The 20,889-nt window shown below is 40.1% G+C and overlaps 1 protein-coding gene and 2 non-coding genes across 3 annotated transcripts; 1 reads left to right on the forward strand and 2 right to left on the reverse strand.

Annotated features, from left to right (window-relative positions):
- Positions 1 to 1,050: 1,050 nt before the first annotated feature.
- On the reverse strand, positions 1,051 to 20,760 carry LOC105683825 (monocarboxylate transporter 12). Its single transcript, XM_012396741.3, has 5 exons — positions 18,199 to 20,760; positions 14,345 to 14,488; positions 8,394 to 9,324; positions 8,098 to 8,318; positions 1,051 to 2,207 (listed from the first exon to the last, which is right to left on the reverse strand). Exons 1-5 carry the CDS (start codon positions 18,824 to 18,826, stop codon positions 2,035 to 2,037), a joined length of 2,097 nt encoding a protein of 698 aa, XP_012252164.2. The 5' UTR covers positions 18,827 to 20,760; the 3' UTR covers positions 1,051 to 2,034.
- Positions 15,512 to 15,583, reverse strand: Trnaw-cca. The gene has a single exon. It is a non-coding gene; the product is annotated as a tRNA-Trp (tRNA).
- On the forward strand, positions 20,181 to 20,253 carry Trnak-cuu. Its single transcript has one exon. It is a non-coding gene; the product is annotated as a tRNA-Lys (tRNA).
- Positions 20,761 to 20,889: the final 129 nt, after the last annotated feature.

The following is a 20,889-nucleotide window of genomic DNA, read 5'->3' on the forward strand; positions in this document are numbered from 1 at the left end:
AACTTTTCTCCACATTTGAAAAACTTTCTTTTTTTATAAGGTACAAATTCTGCCCCCAGCTAAGAAAATAAAAAAAAAAAATATTTTTTTAATTTTCCCTAATATCTATGTCTGTATTATTCCGTGAGCGCTGAAAAATTTTTGGCTACAATTTCCGAAATGCAATGCTTATTTTATCATAGATATTAACAACTGCGATTAGTCAAAATTTTCGATAACGTTATTAGCACATATTCAGTCGTGTTTATAATTAAATTTAATTAGCAATAAATGTGAAGCTCTTCTTTTCTTCCCAACAGATAATTAAGCAGTAGCCTAACTTACAGCTGTGAAATTTTTATCAATAATATTCATATCGTTATTCATTATTTATTATTTTTTTTAATTGTTGTTATTGGTATTTATCATTATCTATTATAAAGTACATGTATAGAATTGGAGCAAACTGTTACACGTGTACGACCTACTTCATATCGATCTTTACTGATTTTATCTCGTCTCTCCTCTTAGCTTTCAAATTGTGCGAAACTATATATTCGATTGTGCCCCATCGTAATGTACTATACCGATTCATTCAATTTTTTTCCCGATCGTTATTTTCGATACCAATATTTCAAGGATGTAGAAAAAAAACCATCTCCGTCTGAGATATCTTAGTGGTTTCGTTATTGTAATTCATGTATAAAATTGAATCGATTCACGGTTTACAATAATTTCAACTGTAAACTTGGCCATTGCCCGGTTTTTCTCATCTTTTAATAATTTATCTGTTTTTTTAATTTTTCTTTAAATTCGATCAATATACAAACGCACGCATTTTTCACGCGATACACGTGTACACATACATACCGTGTGTATTATGTATTCTGCATCAATTATTCACTGCACGTGCGAACATTATAAACCTTATACATATATATAATCTTTTTTGTTATAAAACTTTCATTGTGTATAAACTGATTTTTCGTACGACTGTTGTGGCTCCTTTTTTTACGTATTATTTTTTTCTTTTTTTGTTTTGTTTTGCAACGCATCGTTTAAACTTTTAAGTTTCACTCGAACGTGTGTGTATTGTAGGTTGTTGGTTTTTCTCTTTGCTCCCGGAAAATATAATTTCAACCTTGCGGTGTGTTGTATACCTATTGTGATTAATGTGTCATGTGGATAATTATTACACATGCGGAAAATTAAATACGATTATTTTTCAAACAATCATGTTGGTTACTCAGAAACAAGGAGATTCAAATTCAAACGGATATTACAGGCTGGATTATACTCGCTGTAATTGGATATCTTATCATTATTATACAATAAAATAATTTTACGGTTGGGAATTTTTAGTTATTTTATAGTATTAAACACAAATATTATGAGAAAGTAGGGTAAAATAGACAGGGTGTAGTTTTGAGATATGGTACATAGAAAATCTTTGACAATTTTTCTCAAATTCCTGAAAATAAATTCTGAATATTCATATTCACACCATTATTTTCATTTTCCGTCTTGCAAACTACACGCAGCTGGTTATAAATTTCAAATATGACATATATACAGTTTTTACCCTACTTACCTCTCAAAAACGTTAACCTAGACTCCAGTAGTTTAAAAGGCTTTGTATGTTGCTTACTGTAAGTAAATTTCCATCATTTTTCAACCTCACCAGCACTGCGACTAGCTGAGGTGGCGATTAGACACGACTGCCGTGAGAAATCTCGTGTAATTTCGAAAATTCTCTCCAATTCTCTTCCGCTTTTTCTGGTATTCAACTCTTATTTTCTCGTCTGGATTCCAAGCCGATAATTTCTATCGTCATTCTGCAGATTTCTTCCTCTCGCGTATAACGAGCGGTACAATGAACAGCTTTTCCATGATAATTTTTTTTCTCAACGAAGGCGTCCAATTATTCCTCGTCCTGTCGGACAGATCCTATTTCTCAAGAACGGAACATTGACATAATGATTCTTCCAATGATTATAACATTCCATGGTGTTGTAGCATTTTCATTTTGTCTCGATGACCACAATCGCGGCCATTCTACTCTTTGGTACTTCCCACGCTCTCCTTGTTACTCAAAGTCCTTTCTGCTGGTGTAGAAGGTTTTGAATGTTCGCCGGAAACGAGAAGCATCGGAAGACCTCCGAGGACCATACATGTTCCCATGCAGAGAAAACAGACGGCGTAACTTCCGGTTACGTCTCGAAGATATCCTGAAAGATATAATACGAATTATTTGTGCATGCCCTCGTCATTTTGGAAAGTCCGAGGGTTTGCTTTATGCAAGAAAAAGCTCCGTGGGTACAAAAATATATGTACAACAGAAAACCTTAACATGAATCAGTCGACTGAATTAATTGTTTGTAAGATTAAAACCAAGCGGTATATCTCAAATTTGTCGTCCTAAAAAACACAGGTTGGTTGGCAACCTGATCGTTTTAATACAAAGACATAATTTAAATATCAATGATTTCAGGTAAGACAAAAAAATTGTGTTAATTATCGTGAGCTCGAAAATTAATGAATAGATTGTCCGTCTCCCTTTCATGATGTATAATAACGCAATGCATGGAAAAGAAAATTATTTAGATTTTTTTTTTCATTTTGTACACTTAGTGTCTCTGATACTGGACTCTGAGCCTATGCTTTAGTATGGCAGAACGGGACAGAATTGAACTCCTTGGGTGTACCCTGAACCATTCAAATATATACTACATTAGCACATATTTACTTTGTTAAACGGTTTGCGGTTACATAAAATTCGCAGAAATACCGCAAAGGGGTGCCGCCGAACAGGTGGATGGAAGGGATAATTGAATTACGAGGTGTGAACAAGATCTTTATCAGGTGATGACAGCTCGCCTGACACCTGCTAACAATAGGATCAAGAAAAAAATCAGGAAAGGAATTTCACACCTCGTCGTCTATTAAAAAGCTATAAATTATGTTTAAATTGCGGCACGTGCCGGCTGTCGGAAAGCCCGACGCACGTGTAAAAATTGGGTGTCGCGAAAAGCGACGTGGATTCGCCTTGACACGACCGAGTCGGAGCTCGCTACCGACTGGTCTGCCGACTGCATTTGGGTGATTCTTTTCAGAAAGGGATTCCGTTGCGAGAAACTTTAACGGGGCGTGAGCACGGCGCAAAGAGACGAGATGCGGCGGTACGCCGCGAAGCGGTACGCCGCGGAGCGGTAGAAATACGAACGAGATCGAGAGCGCTCGAGCTCGGAACGAATGATCGGAATTTGACGATGGAATTCCTATTTTCAAGACGCGATTTTGTGGTCATAGATTGTGTTTACAAACCGTAACTTTTGGAAATTTTGATTCTTGGCGTTGATTCGAGGTCTAACCATGGTTTCTGAGACCCCTCGACACAACGAAAAAGTTTCAAGTTCAAAAAATATTTTAGAAAAGGTGGCCCGTTTCACGTGGAATAGCTCATACGTATTTATTTATGTGTACCCACATCTTAGATCGTGAATATTCTAATGAAATTATAAACCTCTGACTTCATTATGGATATCGTTACGTTAATTGTGTCGCATGTCAAATTTTTATAGCTTAAATTACACAGTAGTTTGTCTCCATCGTCGTTCACATTGTTTGAAGACGGATGAAATCCATGATAATCAAGATTATCGACATTTTCAGTTTATACCCAGTCACGATATTATGAAATTAGTAAACTAAATCATGCGACGTTCGTACAATATACTTCTGTATTCTTAATAGTATTTACAAACTCTGGGAAGATCACGCACGTAAAGATCTGATTTCAGAATATTGCTTAGATTCATTTGGTAAACGAGCTCGTCAAAAATTTACTCCAAAAAAGGATGATGAAGAAAATGAATAATCGCGAGGAATTGATTCGCACTCGGTTGCATGTGTATAAAAAATATACCTAGAAGCAAGTTAAAGTTATTTCGATCGGATAGAAAGTTATGTCAGATTTTACAGTCATCTGCAAAACCTGCAACTGAGAGGTCCGCGTGGTCGAGACATTTAATTATGGTCAAACAACGGCTAGATTGCTGGTGAAAATTCTGATAAAAACTGATTGTGAGCGCAGACAATCGCTCCATGTTTGTGAAATTTCGCGACAAGACCGACGTAATTCTTTGAGCTCGATTACATAAAATTTGAAAGCCCAACTATACATAATAGGAGCTAAAATTTACAGTCAAACATGTTGTCAAAAAAATAAAAAAAACATTCCCGAATCACCGCGCATATAATTAATCTACATGCCACCAGAATCCCCATTAAAAAAAAACTATCCAATTTTCACGCCCGCAATAATTGAGCCGTTAAAGGCATGTACTTATAATATCTCCGAAATTATTACACCACTCGCACCCCCGCTAAAGGTGACTCTATTAATCGTCACTCGAAATTGCAGACAACCTTGAGTATTTTATCGTCTTATCAACAAGAACAACCACCTTATAACCTTCACTAATTGCGAATATTCTAATTAGAATTTAACGACGTCGGAGTAAATTCACAAGAGGTATTACATTGTACGCGTATTACGTCGATAATGTTTCAATTTTTGGTATCTGCGAATTTATAAATGTTTACCTAACTGACATCATCTTTACACGTACCATACATCAACCGAATTATATTTGCACAGGTGTTCGATCAACGCTCTGGTACCGTTTTGCCTGGAAAAATACGATCGCCAATTTTCGGAACATGGAATTCCCTGGCCTTGAATTTGTCGTTCATGACCTCGAAGTTCCATGCACTTGATCAATCGACGCGTTATCCGAATTTCAAACACGAACGGCCCGAAGGTAATCGTATAACTTTGTCTTCCGAAGCACAATTCAACATCGATAATCTTGGCATTGAATCAGCGTACGTAGAATTATATTGCATGGCTAATAAATGCAGCGTCACGTTACCGCCGATATCTGACAGGTGTAAAAACGACTCTGAAAGTACAGCGGTCTTCCCAGGCGATAAAATAGTTCGGTTGAATTGGATTCTCTCAGGGCGAAACTTTGAGTCGACTGAATTCGAATTATGAGCAAGATTCTCTCTACCGTACGTAACGAGAACGAGCACTTTGGGTTCTTTGAAACGCGAAACGGAATCATAAGCGTTATAACATTTCGGAGTGGGTAATCACATCCGAGAGAAAGAAAAAGTAAAATGTCAGCCGAAAACACCGAAAAACGAAGGGGAGCAATTTTCGTACTGAATTGCGTTTGATGAAGAACGGAAGAAAAGTATAAAGGACTTCTTTGAGTCGACAAAAATTAGAGAACTTCGCAAAGACGTCCCGGCGAATATCGAGATCCGTTGAATTTCTTAGAAATTAGGTGGGAAAAAGATTTGGTATCTTGTAACGAAAACAACCGTCCGGCATTCGCTGAATTTCATGCACCGTACCGAATGAACTCGTAACTGCAATTTCTAATCGCCTGAGACGTTGAAATCACGGACATGCGAAGTCAGAGAAAGATGACTGCGGAGTTAGAACAGTCGATCAACTCCAAAAGCCCGAATATCTCTCGTAGTAATGAACCGGAGTCTGGGACGCTTTTGTTCAAAGAGAAATGCTGAATGGGCGCGTCTAAATTCACCCCAAACTTCCACACGTACCGCGGATTAATGTCAGTGATAAACGAAGGTGTTGGGGTCGCAAATCGCTCAATATGGCGAAACAAAAAACCCTCGCACAGGCTGCTCGGGGTTTACGCGGAGCCACCGGAGAATTGACGAGATTAAAAAAATTTCGCAATATTTCCTAAAAGGTTAAGGGATTTCGTCAGATCGTATTGTTCCGACGGACTCCAAGGCCGACATGATTAACCTTTCGACAAACTTCGTTCAAGCGAAGTCGAACGAAAAAAGGAAAGAAAAAACGCGAACGCAAATTACGAACGAATTGGGAGAGATCAGCGACCTCTTCATTCCCAGTATTTTTCCGCGTCACGCGAACGGAAACTATAAATTTACAGATCAGTTTTCAGCCCAGGAATTCATCAACGATTCAGTAGAAAAATCCATTCACATTGTCTTCGACGAACGGATGTTATTTTCTAATGATTCTCCGCACGGTAGAAAATGACAAACAAATCACGCCCCAGCTTCTTACGCGTTATGATTTCGCAAAACGAATGTGAAATCTGGTAGGCGATGACGTAAGCCAATTAATCTGTACAAGCGAGCCACCGCACCATAGCTGGTTGCCCTCTGTCTGATTAGTACCTTCGGGGCTTCCGTAATTACGGAATTATAAGGGGTGTTCGGAAAGTCGAATCGCGAATAATCAACAATTTTTTCTAATTTTTTCTTTCACACCGAAATGCATAGCAATTTGGTGATGATAAGAACAATATTGAAATAATAACGTACGGATAACATCGCGCTAAAAATATCGCGTCGTTTTTATTAGCGTGACGCGTTAACGAAAGTCTAGAAATCCTCGCGATATTGAACCAAATGTATGACATGTTTATTTGGGGCGCGACGATACGAGGTGATTGTGGATATTGAACTTTGACTTTTCTTTTGAGACAAGTTATTCGGCGAAACCCGACTAAATTATTTCGTCATATGACCGTTTCAACTAATGTGACAAACCAATTAACAAGATCGTTTTTATCTCGATTGAAACGAGTATAAAACACCGTGTAAAATTAGCGCTTTTATTCTGGGGTTCAAACGCAAGATCACGCTTCCGATCTCAATTCCCAACAATTTTCCGCTTCCGAAGTTCTTCGTGTGTTTTGTTCAACGATTCACTTGCCGGCTGAGGAGACGGCTAGCGCACACAAAGTAACGTACGCACGAGCACGAAAAACCTCCCCTGCGTGACTGGAAAGAATAATTTTAAGTAGCTTTTAACGATTGCGACGGAGTCGCGGAGTCACGTTCAAAATCGTGCCGTCATACGCGGAAGCTGCTGGTGGCTTTTTCGCAACGTGTAAAATCCCTTCCTAAAACTCTAAATTTGGAATGAGAGGGAAGAAAAATTGACAGAAGTTAAAAATGCGACCCAACAAAATCGTCGAACATTCGACCGAATTAAGAACCGCAAAAACAATCTAGACGTATACAATTGCTCGAATGCATCGCAGTTTCCAAAGTCACGAAGGTCGCGGTGACTTCCAACGGAGGTCATAACTCAAATTAGGTGAATCTATCGATCCTTCCATCCTCCCCCCCCCCCCCCCCCCCGGTTCTGCCGCACACTACCAAACGGTCGGAAATATCGATCGCTCGTTGTAATTTTCTGGAGAAACAAAAGGATCGTTATACAATAAAAGTTTACCGTACACAGCCCTAAGGGATTATTCGTGCGAATGATCCAACGTCCCGGGTCACGGTTACGTTAACGATGATTCAGGTCTACGTACGTGTAGATTACGTACAACGGCACATGTACACAGAGTAACTCCTAGACCGGAGAGATTTGCGTCAGCAAGTAGACGCTACAGTTATACAGGCCGGGCAAAGCTGCAGCTGATTGTGAGTGAAATTTACTGCAGCTAGTTAGTTATACTGCGTGGACGTAGCGACAAGGCTTCCGAACGGTCGATTGTTTTCATCTTATGCAACAAACGCGAATATTAGGCAACCATTCCGTCGGCAGGACGATATCCAATGCAATTGCCGTCCTCCCGGTTTTCTGATACAGTATAAACTATAGAATAAGAACTCACGATCAGCGTCATCGGGCTCGCCATAGTAGCGGTGCAGTGTAAGAAATGGAAAAACAAATAGACAATTGGGCAATCGAATAATCGATTCACGCTTACGATGTATTGTAAAAAGATCAATGTTTTCCAATGGCGTTTTCGCAGCTGGTTATCTGCGACAGCGTACATCGTACGTATATCGAGAAGTGTGCTATAAATATACGAGAAATCAATATCGCCAAGTGGAAATGACGAAACTTTTTACCATCCGAAAGAATCGTTACGATTCCATCACACGTGTATGCGTATAAATTCGTGACGCTCGAGTGCGGCTCAAGTGATCGTAAGGGCATTGAAATTTCTACAAGGCAACGCCAATCCGTCTCTACGACGTTCGATCGTCCTGCGAATTCAAAAATAGAAATTTGAACACGGTTACCTGCGAGAGGAGGAATGGAAATCGCCCCGACACTTTGGAACATTCTGACGAGGCCGTAACTCGATGATATTTTATCGGTCCCGTACTGGTCAGCGAGTAAAACAGGAACGAGTAAGAACCAGCAGCCGAGACAGAGTCCGTACATTCCCACCGAACATGCCAGAACGTAGAAAGAATGAGCCATTGGAATAGCGAGGACCGCGACTCCGGCGCCGACTATGCTGCGTAAAATGAAAACGAAAAGAGAAGTTATTATCGCGGAAGAGACGGCGAGCAATAACGGGAGACAAAGTTACCTTCCGATGTATCCTTTTCGTCTGTCGAACAGTTGCAAATCCGAGAGCCAGCCCAAACCGAGTCGTCCGCACAAATCGAGAACGGCCGAAATAGCGACCAGATAACCAGCTTCCGACTTTGTGTAGCCAGCCGCGTGAACGTAGGCAGGCAAGTAATAAAGCATGTAGGGACTTCCCGTGGACATCAAGCTCACCGATAAGCACATCATTATAAATTGCGGGTCCTTCAGAAGCGACAGGTCGATGTATCTCGTGATTTTTTGGGTGAATGACTTGGCAGTTTCTTCAGTCCGAATCGGTTGATCGTTCGTGACGGGGCCTAGCTGCGCCTGGGTGCTCGGAACCGACGACCTCAGCGATCTGAGGGATGACCTCGCTTTGTAAACGCAAGTCGAGTCGGTGGAGAGGTCTTCGACGCTGTGTAAAATGCTGGAACTTCGTATTTTCGATATCGGTTTCATCCTGAGCGCCTCCCCCATTATATCCTTCTCCTCCTCGCTGTCGGTCAACTCGACGGCTACGACCGCGTTCTGATGAAAAAGTTCGTTCAAAAGATTGTGTCTGGTCGTCACGTCGCTAGCGAACAACAGATCGAGCTTCTGCTGTTTCGTGGGCAACGGTTCCTTCAGGACTTCCGCTACTTTCTCCTTGGACGATTCTTCCTTGTCGTCGCCGATATCGCCGACGCAATTGTCCTCCAACGGACGGTACAACGTTGCACTGACGCACACGTGCAACATGCAACCACCTAGGATAAGAATCGTACCGTGGAATCCAAAACTTGCCACCAATCGCTCGATTAGTAAAGGAAACACGAAACTTCCCGCTGCGGTACCCGACACGCAAATTCCGTTAGCCAGGGCACGATGTTTGTCGAAATATTGAGAAACTATAACGATTCCCGGAGTCGTCGAAAGGCCTCCCCCTATACCTGAAAAACGAAGGAGAAAATTATTTTCGCATCAAGAATGGCGTAATTATATCGAGGTATGTATATACCTGAAAAAAGGAAGTTTTGGAGTGTGTCAAAATCTCGTTCAGTTGGCATGAATTATTTCAATCAGATATACGAAGGCAACGACCACGCGATCTTTTCAAGGCATTTCATTGATGAAAAAATTTAATGTTTAATATAACTTACGTACGCACATGAATACTATATGAAAATAAACAGCACAATTCAGAGGGCACTTGCGTACCTACGGGGTGGCCAATTTTCAACGTGTTATTCGCTCAAATGCTTCGCGAACTTGAATAAATTACGAGACCATAGAAAAAGTCCGTTTCCCTAAAAATGGCGGATGGTCAAAATTGTGAAAAATATTGCTTTAATTCCGCAGAAAAAAAAAAATAAAATAAAATAGAACAAAACAGAAGTGACGGATCTATCATTGGTCTGCCTCGATTCGCGAGATATCCGACAGAATACCCAGTTTAAAATAGTCGACCCGGTACAAGTTGAATGCAGAGATGAGCCCGGAACCTTGCGCTTCAAGTCGTGGGGCTAATTACTACGATATCGATCTGCACCAAGCTTGCAAATGTTTGCAGAGGTATATACACACAGAATGTATGCCCTTGGCTCGTACGGTTAGTACGCATGCATATTGCGAAATAGTTTCGTAAGTGCGGTCGAGGATTCGTTTGCGTCAGCGGGATGCGATTCTCGGTATAGATCCACCCGCACGTATACATATAACTGCAAAGGACAGAATGAGACGAATGACCCGATTTTTCGAGATATTCGGGATGCGGCAAACGTAAAGTTTCCTTCCGTGAAACGACAATCGGTATCGTCTCTTTAAAATCGTAAGAATCAAGCAATTTGCGTACTGTTCGAATCAGCTGGTTATTGAAATAAAAACACGAGTGAACCTTCCCGGTGTCCTTTGGACTGAATCTACATGGATACTAGATCGTTTACGAATCCTTGGAAGTTATGATAAGGACACATTATATACATGTTCGTGTTATAAACCGTGAATGAAAAGATTAAAACAAAAAAAGTCGATCGTGACCCCGCGAGCGAGCCGTGACCCATAAAATATTGTTTGCGCATCGGATTGTTCGCGTGATGTTTGCACCCAAATTTTTAGCGAGTATAAAAGCCGCGGTGCGGACGGATGGAACATCAAACTTCGAAAGAAAGTTAATCAGGCATAACTGATAAGTAACTGAAATGGCAAAACTCGTAATTTTCTTCGCCACCGTGGCTGTGCTCTGCCATATCTCTCGTGCATATCCGATTGTTGGTTCACAAGATATAGCCGGTGATGCCACATTAGCCGAAAGGATCCGGATTGACATTAGTCTCAAGAAGAACGAACAAGGAGCGTTGGAAGTAACGGGTCTCAAAGTCCGAGGTGAAAAATTGGAAGTTCTTAGAGGGGCTGTCAGACGCCACGAGGAGTACGTCAGAGATAGCAACGATGGAAGCGGGGTCACTTACTATGACGCCACCGAATACGTCTCCCGACCCCAAGAAGGCCAAGGTTTTCAAAAAGTCTACGTACAAAAAGAACACGAAGTAGAAAAAGAATAAGAAGTTGACGGTTCGTCGAAAATCTTGAAATCATCGAGATGAAAGATATTCTAGATTTTCTCCATCTGACCGCATTCGACGATTCTGTCATTCCAAAATTATCACCCCGAAGAACCGTCGAACCTCATCGAACTGGTCAACCGACCAAAATTTATTTATTTTATTTATTTATTTATTTGTAATACGATAAGAAAACTGTATACGATGTCATGTGAACTTCACTATTCGAAATCGTTAAACCATTTTTATGATTCTGTTGTTCAATATATTTATGGTTTGATGATGGAGAGAATAATAAAGAAACAAATATAATCAAATAATTATCAAAAACTTTTCTTTTCGAATAACCAAACTTCACACCTAATTTCTAGGAAAATAATTTTGAAAAATATAGCGCATCGGTTTGAAGCGCCATTTTGGATATGGTCGACAAATTTTCACAGAAGAAAAAAAGGCTTGTGCGTTTAGAGAAAGGTATCGTTCAAAATATTCGAAATCTTTGTCAACGTTGAATGGCCATCCAAAAAAGTTACGTAATTACCAACATCCTTTCGATTTGTTAAAACCTAGAGGACCGAAAGTTATTTTGAGATATAGAAAAGTCGAAATTTTAGCAAGAAAAAAAAGGTTTCCCATGTTTGACGAAAACAGAAAATCGATACTAGCTATATTGACAGATGTTCGATAAAATGTCTCCCGGTTTCGCCGAGCGGAAGAAGTTATTTTTGTAAAATTTGAATGAGCTGGCCCAGACGTTTGGATTGACGGGATCCGACAGTATGGGATGAAAATTAAAATGTTTGAAATATCGAACGATATCCAGAGAATTTTCCGAACATCCCCTTCCAGGACGTTCGAAGTTCTTAACCGAAAATTATGACGTCGGATTCTGATCATTCGCGAATTTTATTCGGTCTGCAATCACCTCTTCAACTTAAGCGGCTCATTGTCAGTTGAACACCTCGATCACTTTGTAATTAAGTGCGATATGATTACGAACTTCAGAGTTCATTAAAATCAAATCTTTAATCACATCTGTATTTACGACAGACCGAGGGCGTGGACAAATGTGACGAATGGTGTCCTGAGTGAATTTTCCGGAATACGAAAACGATGAAGAGTTCGTAATGGAACGAATCTGAACTTAAAATTCTATCAGTATAAATGCAATTGCCACAGAAGTTCATGTTTCACAAAGGATGTACGTAATGGTACTCTGAGAGGCATTTATCGAAGGTTTTGATTTTGATGATTATTTATTCAAGCAATAAATCGACTGCGGAGAACAAAAATTAATAATTTACCTACAATTAAATAGCTACAATGAACATCGAATAATATCGTTTTATGAAATAAATAAGTTAAATAAATAATGTTCGATCTCGGATGACTGAGTTGACGTATCAAATCAAGGGTCTTCAATTTCTCGAAGAAGTTTCAAGATCTCAAGAAACGGCCAGTGGTTCTTCTCCTCCATTTTAATCCGCCCATAAAATTAGCCGGGGCCTCGGGGCTGAACGGCATCGTTGTTGTATTCGACGGTATTAACGTAACTACCAATCGTGTCGAGCTGATCGGAATCGATGACGTATGCTTCACTGCGTCTAAAAGATCCTCTGAGAGCTTCCAGTTGTACTTCTCGGACTTGGACGCTCGTCACCTCCAATTTTCCATCTTCATTTTTCCGCGCAGTGATGTCGATTTGGATCTCGTCGGCCAGTATGGCGTCGCCAGCAATTTCCTGCATGCCCACGATTGGGTGTGCCTGAGAAATGTGGCAGACTACGGCCAGAACAGTCAAAGAAATGATGAGCTTTGCCATTTTAGTTTGCGTTACTTTGAATTCTATTCGAAGTTTGATGCTCGGTTCATCGGCATCGCGGTTTATATATATCCGCGAAAGGTGTGCAGAGGCAAACATTTCGCGAAATTATAGGCAAACAATTTTCTAGGTCTAGGTTTTTTCTCGGGTTGACTCCGTTTCGTTTTCACAGTCAAATATTAGATAAACAAATGGTAACTGTACTATCACCTATAACATTACCTATATAATCCTAGATGAAAATAACCGATTAGATTTAAAAAAAAAACAATTGTCACCGATCGAAAATGCAAATAACTCTTTACAAAATAAAAGTTTACCTAATTCAATCCCGATTCATTTGATTCGTCAACCTATTTTGTTCTTTGTACTTCGCTAGTTCAGATTTCTCTCAACTTTAACGAAAAGTTATTTGCAGTCCTTGAACGTTTCGCGAATTTTAAATGATTCGAGGTCGTATCGAGGAATTCTAGAAACCCACATCGAAACAGCGAACCAGGTCATAAATTTTTTTCGAAATAATAGTCAAAACTCACGATTGTCGCTGAATTTACGTACGTATTGTTTGACGATCCTTGATCAGGTGTGATAATCAATTAATTGTGACGAGAACGAGTTATATTTTCACAGGGATCAGAAATAAGGCCTAGACCTGGAAAATTGTTTGCTTATCATTTAGCGAAATGTTTGCCTCTGCACACCTTTCGCGGGTATATAAACTGCGATGCCGATTAACCGAGCATCAAACTTCGAATAGAATTCAAAGTAACAGAAACCAAAATGGCAAAGCTCATCATTTCTTTGACTGTCCTGGCCGTAGTCTGCCACATTTCTCAGGCACACCCGATCGTGGGCATGCAGGAAATTGCCGGCGACGCCATACTGGCCGACGAGATCCAAATCGATATCACTGCGCGGAAAAATGAAGATGGAAAATTGGAGGTGACGAGCGTCCAAGTCCGAGAAGTACAACTGGAAGCTCTCAGAGGATCTTTTAGACGCCACGAGGAATACGTCATCGATTCCAATCAGCTCGAAACGACTGGTAGTTACAACGTCGTCGAATACGACCATGATGCCGTTCAGTCCCGAGGCCCCGCGTAATTTTATCCGCGATTAAAAATGGAGCAGAAGAACGAGAATTTGAAGTAGCCACTTCTTGAAAAACCACTGGCCGTTCATCGAGACTTTCAAATTCTTCAAAGATAGTCAAACTTTGGACATACAGATATCCTGTCATTTTCATCCTCGACACCATGAGGAACCTCATCGTACTGGCCCACCTATCGTAATTTATTTATTTAATTTATTTATTTATTTCACGTATAACGATGTCATTCCGAGTTCGTGTAACTTTTTTCGTGTGAATTGTTCACTTTTGATTCATTGCCGAAGAAAAAAAATATGTATAAAAAAAATTGAAATCAAATAAACAATCAAAAATATCCGATGTGAATTCATCTCGAACCACCGCATCTTATCCACTTTAATATTCTCTGATGTGTTTTTTTTGTTCTTTTTTTCGAATTTGAGACACTCGATCTTAAGCCTACGATAAAAAGTATCCATAAAATTTTGAATACCAACCAGTTAAGACGCCGAAGGTGAAGAAAAGGTGCACTAAACTAGTGGCAAAGTAGCTTATGGTGAGTCCCAGTGCGCAGAAAAGTCCACCGACAAAAACTACTGCTCGACAGCTGTACTTTTGGCACAGCATGCTGGTAACCGGAGCTGTAACATTTCAAATCAGAACAAAAAATAAGTGAATGAAAACTAAACAGAAAAATGAGGAAAAAAAAACCATTTATTCTCGCGATGTACGTAAATTATGATTTTCTTTTTTCGTGGATTATTTATCAACTCTGGTCTGCGTGGCACGTGAAATGCAGGTTGCATAGTGAATGAAATTGTGCGAAAGGATGATGTGGATGAAAAATGGGTGAATTGAGAATGAAAATAAAACAGTGGACATAAAAAATGTCGGACGAAGGTTTCAACATTACATGGACCACCAGCAGTTTACGAAACGCGACGCCACGTGAATCCTCCAGCGCAAACATCCGATGTGTTTCAGTTTCGCAATGTTTAGCCCTGTACTTGTAATATAACGACGACTGTATCTGGTATACTTTCATGGTATACCTTTTGCGGTAGCCAAAAGCTTATCGCGATCACCGACGATGAATTTCATCCAGAACAGGTATCTATGATATTTTATGGGTGAAATTTTTGCCAAGCAGAAATTTTTATCTATCAAACTATTCGTTCGTTATTTCTTGTTGTTTCCAAGGAAAATTTTTCGCTTTCCTCTCCGATTATTCTTCCTTCCAATCACGTGATCGGTGTGTGTACCGCTTAGGTACGACTCATGGTACGAATGTGGACGGGATTCCCTCTGGAATTATAAGAGAGGTCGTGGGGGTATACATAGGTATAGTTATGGCATAGCTCGAACCGATTACTTTGTATCCTTTACTTGGCTTTAAGTGCCGTTGCATGACTAACCGACAGGAAACAGGACTAACCTGTCCTTCGCAGGGTCGTTATATCACGTGTAATTATTTTATACCTGTGTGTCCGACGTTCGACGTATGTGTATACAGTTAACTAGGGAAATTTCCAAGCCAACCGGACCGCAGCTTTCATACTTTTATTTGATTTGCACAAATCTATACGGTAATGTATTCGCTAATAATAACTGCCCGATAATAAAAAAATATTGAAAGAAATTTGACACAAAAAAAAATTTACTCATGACCCCGACGTGATTTGAACACGCAACCTTCTGATCTGGAGTCAGACGCGCTACCGTTGCGCCACGGAGTCCTTGTGTTTAGCATCGTCGGTACGAAGAATTTCAACCTGCAAATGTAACGTACGTAATTCAACCGATAAATTTCTTATCTCCAAGTGATAACGGATGTCAATTGTCAATCGTATTGATTCTTTCCTAAAGTATCCGTAACACGTTGAGGTTCTCGGGTTTCCGAACTCAACATACGTTGGAATGGACCAAAAAAAAAATGTTCCGACTTCCGAATCCGGAATGGAATGAAGTCAAAGGCCGTAGCCTCTGAAAGATCCCAAAATGTCTAATCAATGAATGAAAATTATATTACAGCAAATGTAGCACTGAAAATTTCCTTCCCTAACTTATAGGATGGTTGTCAGTAAGATAGGCTCTCTTATAACTACTCATTTTCATAGCCCATAATGAATCGTTCAAATTTATTGTTCATTTTTTTAGTCGTTTGCAATGATCACGGGGTCGTCTGCAATGATCAACCACGATCAACGATCATCGCTGAAGACGAATACTATTTGATGAGGTCAATTTGAATTCCTCATGAAACGAAAATTCATCGAAGAAACCAGAAGACGATTAGTCTAACTAATTTTCTCGTTTTACTGACCTAGCTTTGTAAATATACATATATGTATAACCACTGTTCACTGCCGCATCGCTCCCAACTGCAAAATACAAGTGTATAATAACGTCGATCGATCGATGGATTCCAACTACTATAGCAATGTCGCCGCGATGCGACCAAACTCATACCTAGATATCAGAGGAGAAAACAGAAAAAAGTAAAATTTAAGCGATAAATAAACCGAAAGAAAATGGAGTTGGCAAAAACGGACGAAAAATTAGAAAAACCAGAGGACACGAATCGCTGATAAAATTGTTTCTTAAAACCTGATGCAGACTGTAGATAATATCGATACCCTCGTTGTTAATATATTTTTTTCTCATATGGTGGCCGGAAAAACTCAAAATTCTTCCGAACCGTGTTCGCATGTGAGCTCCAGTTCGAAACGAATGGGAGAAAATTTTGAAAAAAGCTACAGGAGCTGGTATATTAGGGATCGTTGACGAGAGTGGAAAATATTTTTGATTAGCTGCTCATCGTGCTTGATAGGAAAATGAATGGCTCTGTGGGGTGATGTATCTAAAAAAAGCATCCTGTATAATTTGATAATATTATAAATACAGACATGGCGCGGCTTAAGGATTCCGTACAAAGGGTTTGGTATCTGCGTAGGTATACCGTGTGCTTGCGCGTGTCATTGGTCCTTCACAGGTCACTGACCTTTTCGCTTATTTGCGCGGATCAGATATGCGGGGAACGATGTTATATTTTGTACGAAAGAATATACATTAGGTATGATAATAATCCTGTATGTATAATAAATAAAATAATATGACGTGACGACGTAGTGACAAACTGATCATCAAATTGCTCCATAAAATTCGTTATTTTACAATTAACATGATTGTTCAGAAATGTTCAGATCTTTGGTGCAATTAGAATATACGATGTGGCGGTTTTGTATTTTGTATTTAATAAGGGATAATTATTCAATGAAAAATTGAGAATCTACGTGACTATCCGCAGCAGCGTGTTCCACATCTATCTGTATGACAACGAATTTTTTGAACCCTTTTTGTAAATGACCGGAAGAAAAATGACTACGCTTACGTATGGAGCAGTAAATGACGCATCAGCTGACGAGGTTTCATGCCACGTTGACCTTGACCTAACCCTTTGACATTGAATTATCTGTAAATGAGTTTCACACTCCCCAGGTCTCGCATTATAATTGTAATGTTGAAATAATTAACTTTGGTGAGTGCCTGTGATTATAGCGGAGTGGAGGTAATTATTTTCTTGTCACAGCATCAACCCTACAATGCTAATGCAATTTTTTTTCCCCCCCCAAATCTTCGTGGTTTTCCCCAATCAATTTTTAGTTCTTACTGTTTCGTAATCAAGTTTCAGACTTGTGATAACACGGAGTGTATCGAACCGAGTAGTCTCCTCGTGAGATTCGGATCACTTTTTTTCCAGCGTCAAAAGACTAAATTTTCATGGTAAGATCATCCTTGGGAAAATCGTACCGTATGGAAATGCAGCTGTTTGGATTAACGAGATAACGAAAGGATCGGATATTCTATATGAACCGGGTTTTGTATTACATAATTCAATGATAGAAAAGGTGAGAGAAAAGCCTGCAGGCTTCTCACAATTGGATGCAACGCGCAAAAGGTATGACAACCGTTGCGCACGTGCAGTTTCATAATGATAACATGCGGAAACACTGCGGAAGATGCTACCACGGGAATTCACTTTGAGAAAGGTGCTTCACACGCGAGCACCCTCCGAACTGCATCGGGCATGCCGTCATTGCGTTGACCTTAGAAACGGCCTGCTAATCGTATTCGATCGGTTATTATCCATATAATCGAAGAAATGAGATTAGTTTTTTTTATAATCACTAGAGTAGCGGCGCGTGGATGAAGAAATATAATATTATAGCTAGGCGATGGTGGATGATTGTGCGGCGAGCATATATGGTTTGTTTTTTTCTCTCTTATTTGCTGTTGATGCGTTTTGGTTGGTTTTGTGTCTCTTTTCAAAACAAAAAGAGAATAAACTCACCCAAGGCGAGACAGAGACACGATAGAATTGCCGGTATCCAAGAAGCAACGGACGCCGAGGAGTCCTTGAAGGTCTCCATGACCTCAACGTATAGGACACCGTAGGATTTGACGAGGCCCGCGACCCAAAATTGCACAAAAAAAGCACCAAAGACGATAACCCATCCGTATCCACCATCCAGAGGTATAAGGTTTGGATTTTTCGGTCTTGATATTTTCTTGGGGCGTTTTGAGCGAGGGCGATACCTTGAGGATCGTAACTCACGAGATTTAGCGATCAAAGGACGCGCTGTGAGACTCGAAATTGTTAAAAGGTTGTCGTTATCCTCGTCGTCGATCGTTTCTGGAGGACTCGAGTGCATCGGCGGTACCAAAGGCGTTGATGTTGCGGTCGCCTGAACGACTAGGGAAGCGGGTCTCTTCGGGGATGAGAGGCAGTTGTTTATGTCGAAAACCGGCGCCGAATGTATTGAAAATAACGATCCTAACTGATTTTGTTGGTTCATATTTTCGTCGATAATTGTTGGGCCGACCGCCTCCTGTGACGCGGTCGCGGTCGGCCCTGCTCCGAGTCCCCGGTCGACCATACGACACGATTCTTGAAAGCTCCATTCTCTGGGCAACGACATTTTTCGATTCTATCGGCGTAAGAACCGAAATACATTGGAGTGATTTTTTATGTTTGTCTAGTCCTGTGTAATAATGGATGAATTATTTTTCTATTATTTGCTTTATATAGTTCTGTGTTGTTGTTTTGTTATTCGATGGGTTTTCGTCCTTATTTGCTCTCTTTTATTTCCGGGGTCCTCGACGAACACTTGCCGCTCAGCTGGTCTAGGGGTGACTGTCTTTGCGCATGAAAATCTACCACAGTTTGCGTCGAGGGACGAATGGAGTAGACGCGGTATACTCGGGCAACCCCCAACGCCGATCATTTCAAGGAAGAAACTAGGGGTGTTCGCTGCGACTGGGATAACGCGCACGCGTACAGTGGCGCTTCGTTATTACTTTACAAAGATCGATAGAAACGCAGACAAATTGTCACTACCAGCTTTTAACACAAGGCTGGGGACCACTGACGTCGAATTCCCTTTTACCGACAACCGCGACGCACGTAATAATTATGCAAAAATATAAAACAACTTTGAAATGAACATGTCATCCTCAGAAGAGCTAGCTTATGTTGAAGAAATCACCACCCTGCTGTACGTTTTAGTCCTCCTCTGTGGCCCCCATTCCGATTTCACCTGTAGTTTGATCATTCTTCTACCAGTATAATAATGGAAGTGGAATAGCCGGTCGTGGAATTCAGGCCATGGTCAGTAGTCGACGAGACTCATTGTCAAAGTGCAGTATGAGGAATTGCTTTATATAACTGCCACGTATTGAGAGCTTCGTTCTGCGAAAAAGAGAAGGGGGATGATAATTTCAGACCGACAGGGAAAATTCTCAAATTGAAATTCACATGGAAATTGCCGCTGATATTGTGATGAAATTTTTTTTTATCTTCTTCAGGGGATATTCAGAACGGTGAAATTTCTTATTTTACTCTTCCTTTATTTACTATTATTCATTTTTCATGCCCGAGGGAAATCTTTTCAGGACCTGCAAACTCCACACGACGAATGTAAGGGTGCAGTTACAAAACTGCGACAATGTATACATTGTAGGTTTTAGTTAAGGTCCGATGAGATGAGGATAAGAGAATTGTTTTATAATTGCTTTATCGGGTTAAAAATTAATTCATTAAAAAGAATTCATGAAAAATTTAAAAACTTGAACCCCCAAACTTGATTGCACCATGTAGATACCGTTTTGGTTTCCCAATTCTTCGCGTGAAAATCACACCTGAATTCATGTATATCCAAAATTATGAATGTAAAAAGAGTATAAGAGAGCAAATCTGGAGCAAGTACTATTTTTAACAATTGGAGATAAATTTTACATTTTATTGATGTACATCTTAACCTTCTCATCTCAACTGCCCGGCTAGCTCAGTCGGTAGAGCATGAGACTCTTAATCTCAGGGTCGTGGGTTCGAGCCCCACGTTGGGCGATTTTTTTGTCAAACTCATGGGAAGGGAGGTTTTGGCACGTCGCATTCTTCAGAGTAGCAGAGTTTTTACTAGGCCCAACCTGTTGAGAGAGATTTTTCATGAAAACATCGAGTATCAAAATCTTAATGAGCCACAAGATCACAATGACTTCGGCATTTCTCGAACTGATCTAATTTATCCATACGAAACTTTGAACATCTCGCTACATACAAAAAGAATTCCGCGATAACAGGGCTGAATTTTCGGATTTACCGAAGCACAGCTGTAATTATTCTACATGTGCTTTGGTTGTCCTCAGCCTTGTTAACTTCTATGCATCTGAAACATTTCAATTCTTCAGATTAGTATGTAAGAAAAGGATATTAATGGTCATTAACATTTGATAACTAAAGTGTACAAGCATGCAAAAATAGAAAGGAATAAAAGCAAAACGAAATGAAAGGGTAAAATAACATTGTTAAGCATTTCATCATTTATAATTTAATCTACACTTTGTCCGCGAGAAAGCTTTTTGCTCCGCATTCTGATAATTACTTCTTTTGAATTTTTGAACGCGATAGTTCACAGTAGAATCTTTGAATTGTCGCCGCTCTACGTAAAATTTGTAAAGTACTTAATTACGGAAATCACGTGTT

The sequence above is a fragment of the Athalia rosae genome, chromosome 1, assembly GCF_917208135.1.
Source record: "Athalia rosae chromosome 1, iyAthRosa1.1, whole genome shotgun sequence".
NCBI classification, from domain to species: Eukaryota; Metazoa; Arthropoda; class Insecta; order Hymenoptera; family Athaliidae; genus Athalia; species Athalia rosae.

Coding starts and splice junctions, on each gene's coding strand:
- LOC105683825 (XM_012396741.3), bottom strand. CDS start 18,826: ATGTCGTTGCCCAGAGAATGGAGCTTTCAAGAATCGTGTCGTATGGTC. Junction 14,489..18,198: donor GTGTCTCTGTCTCGCCTTGG/GTGAGTTTATTC, acceptor GAAATGTTACAG/CTCCGGTTACCAGCATGCTG. Junction 2,208..8,097: donor TTCCATTCCTCCTCTCGCAG/GTAACCGTGTTC, acceptor TATATCTTTCAG/GATATCTTCGAGACGTAACC.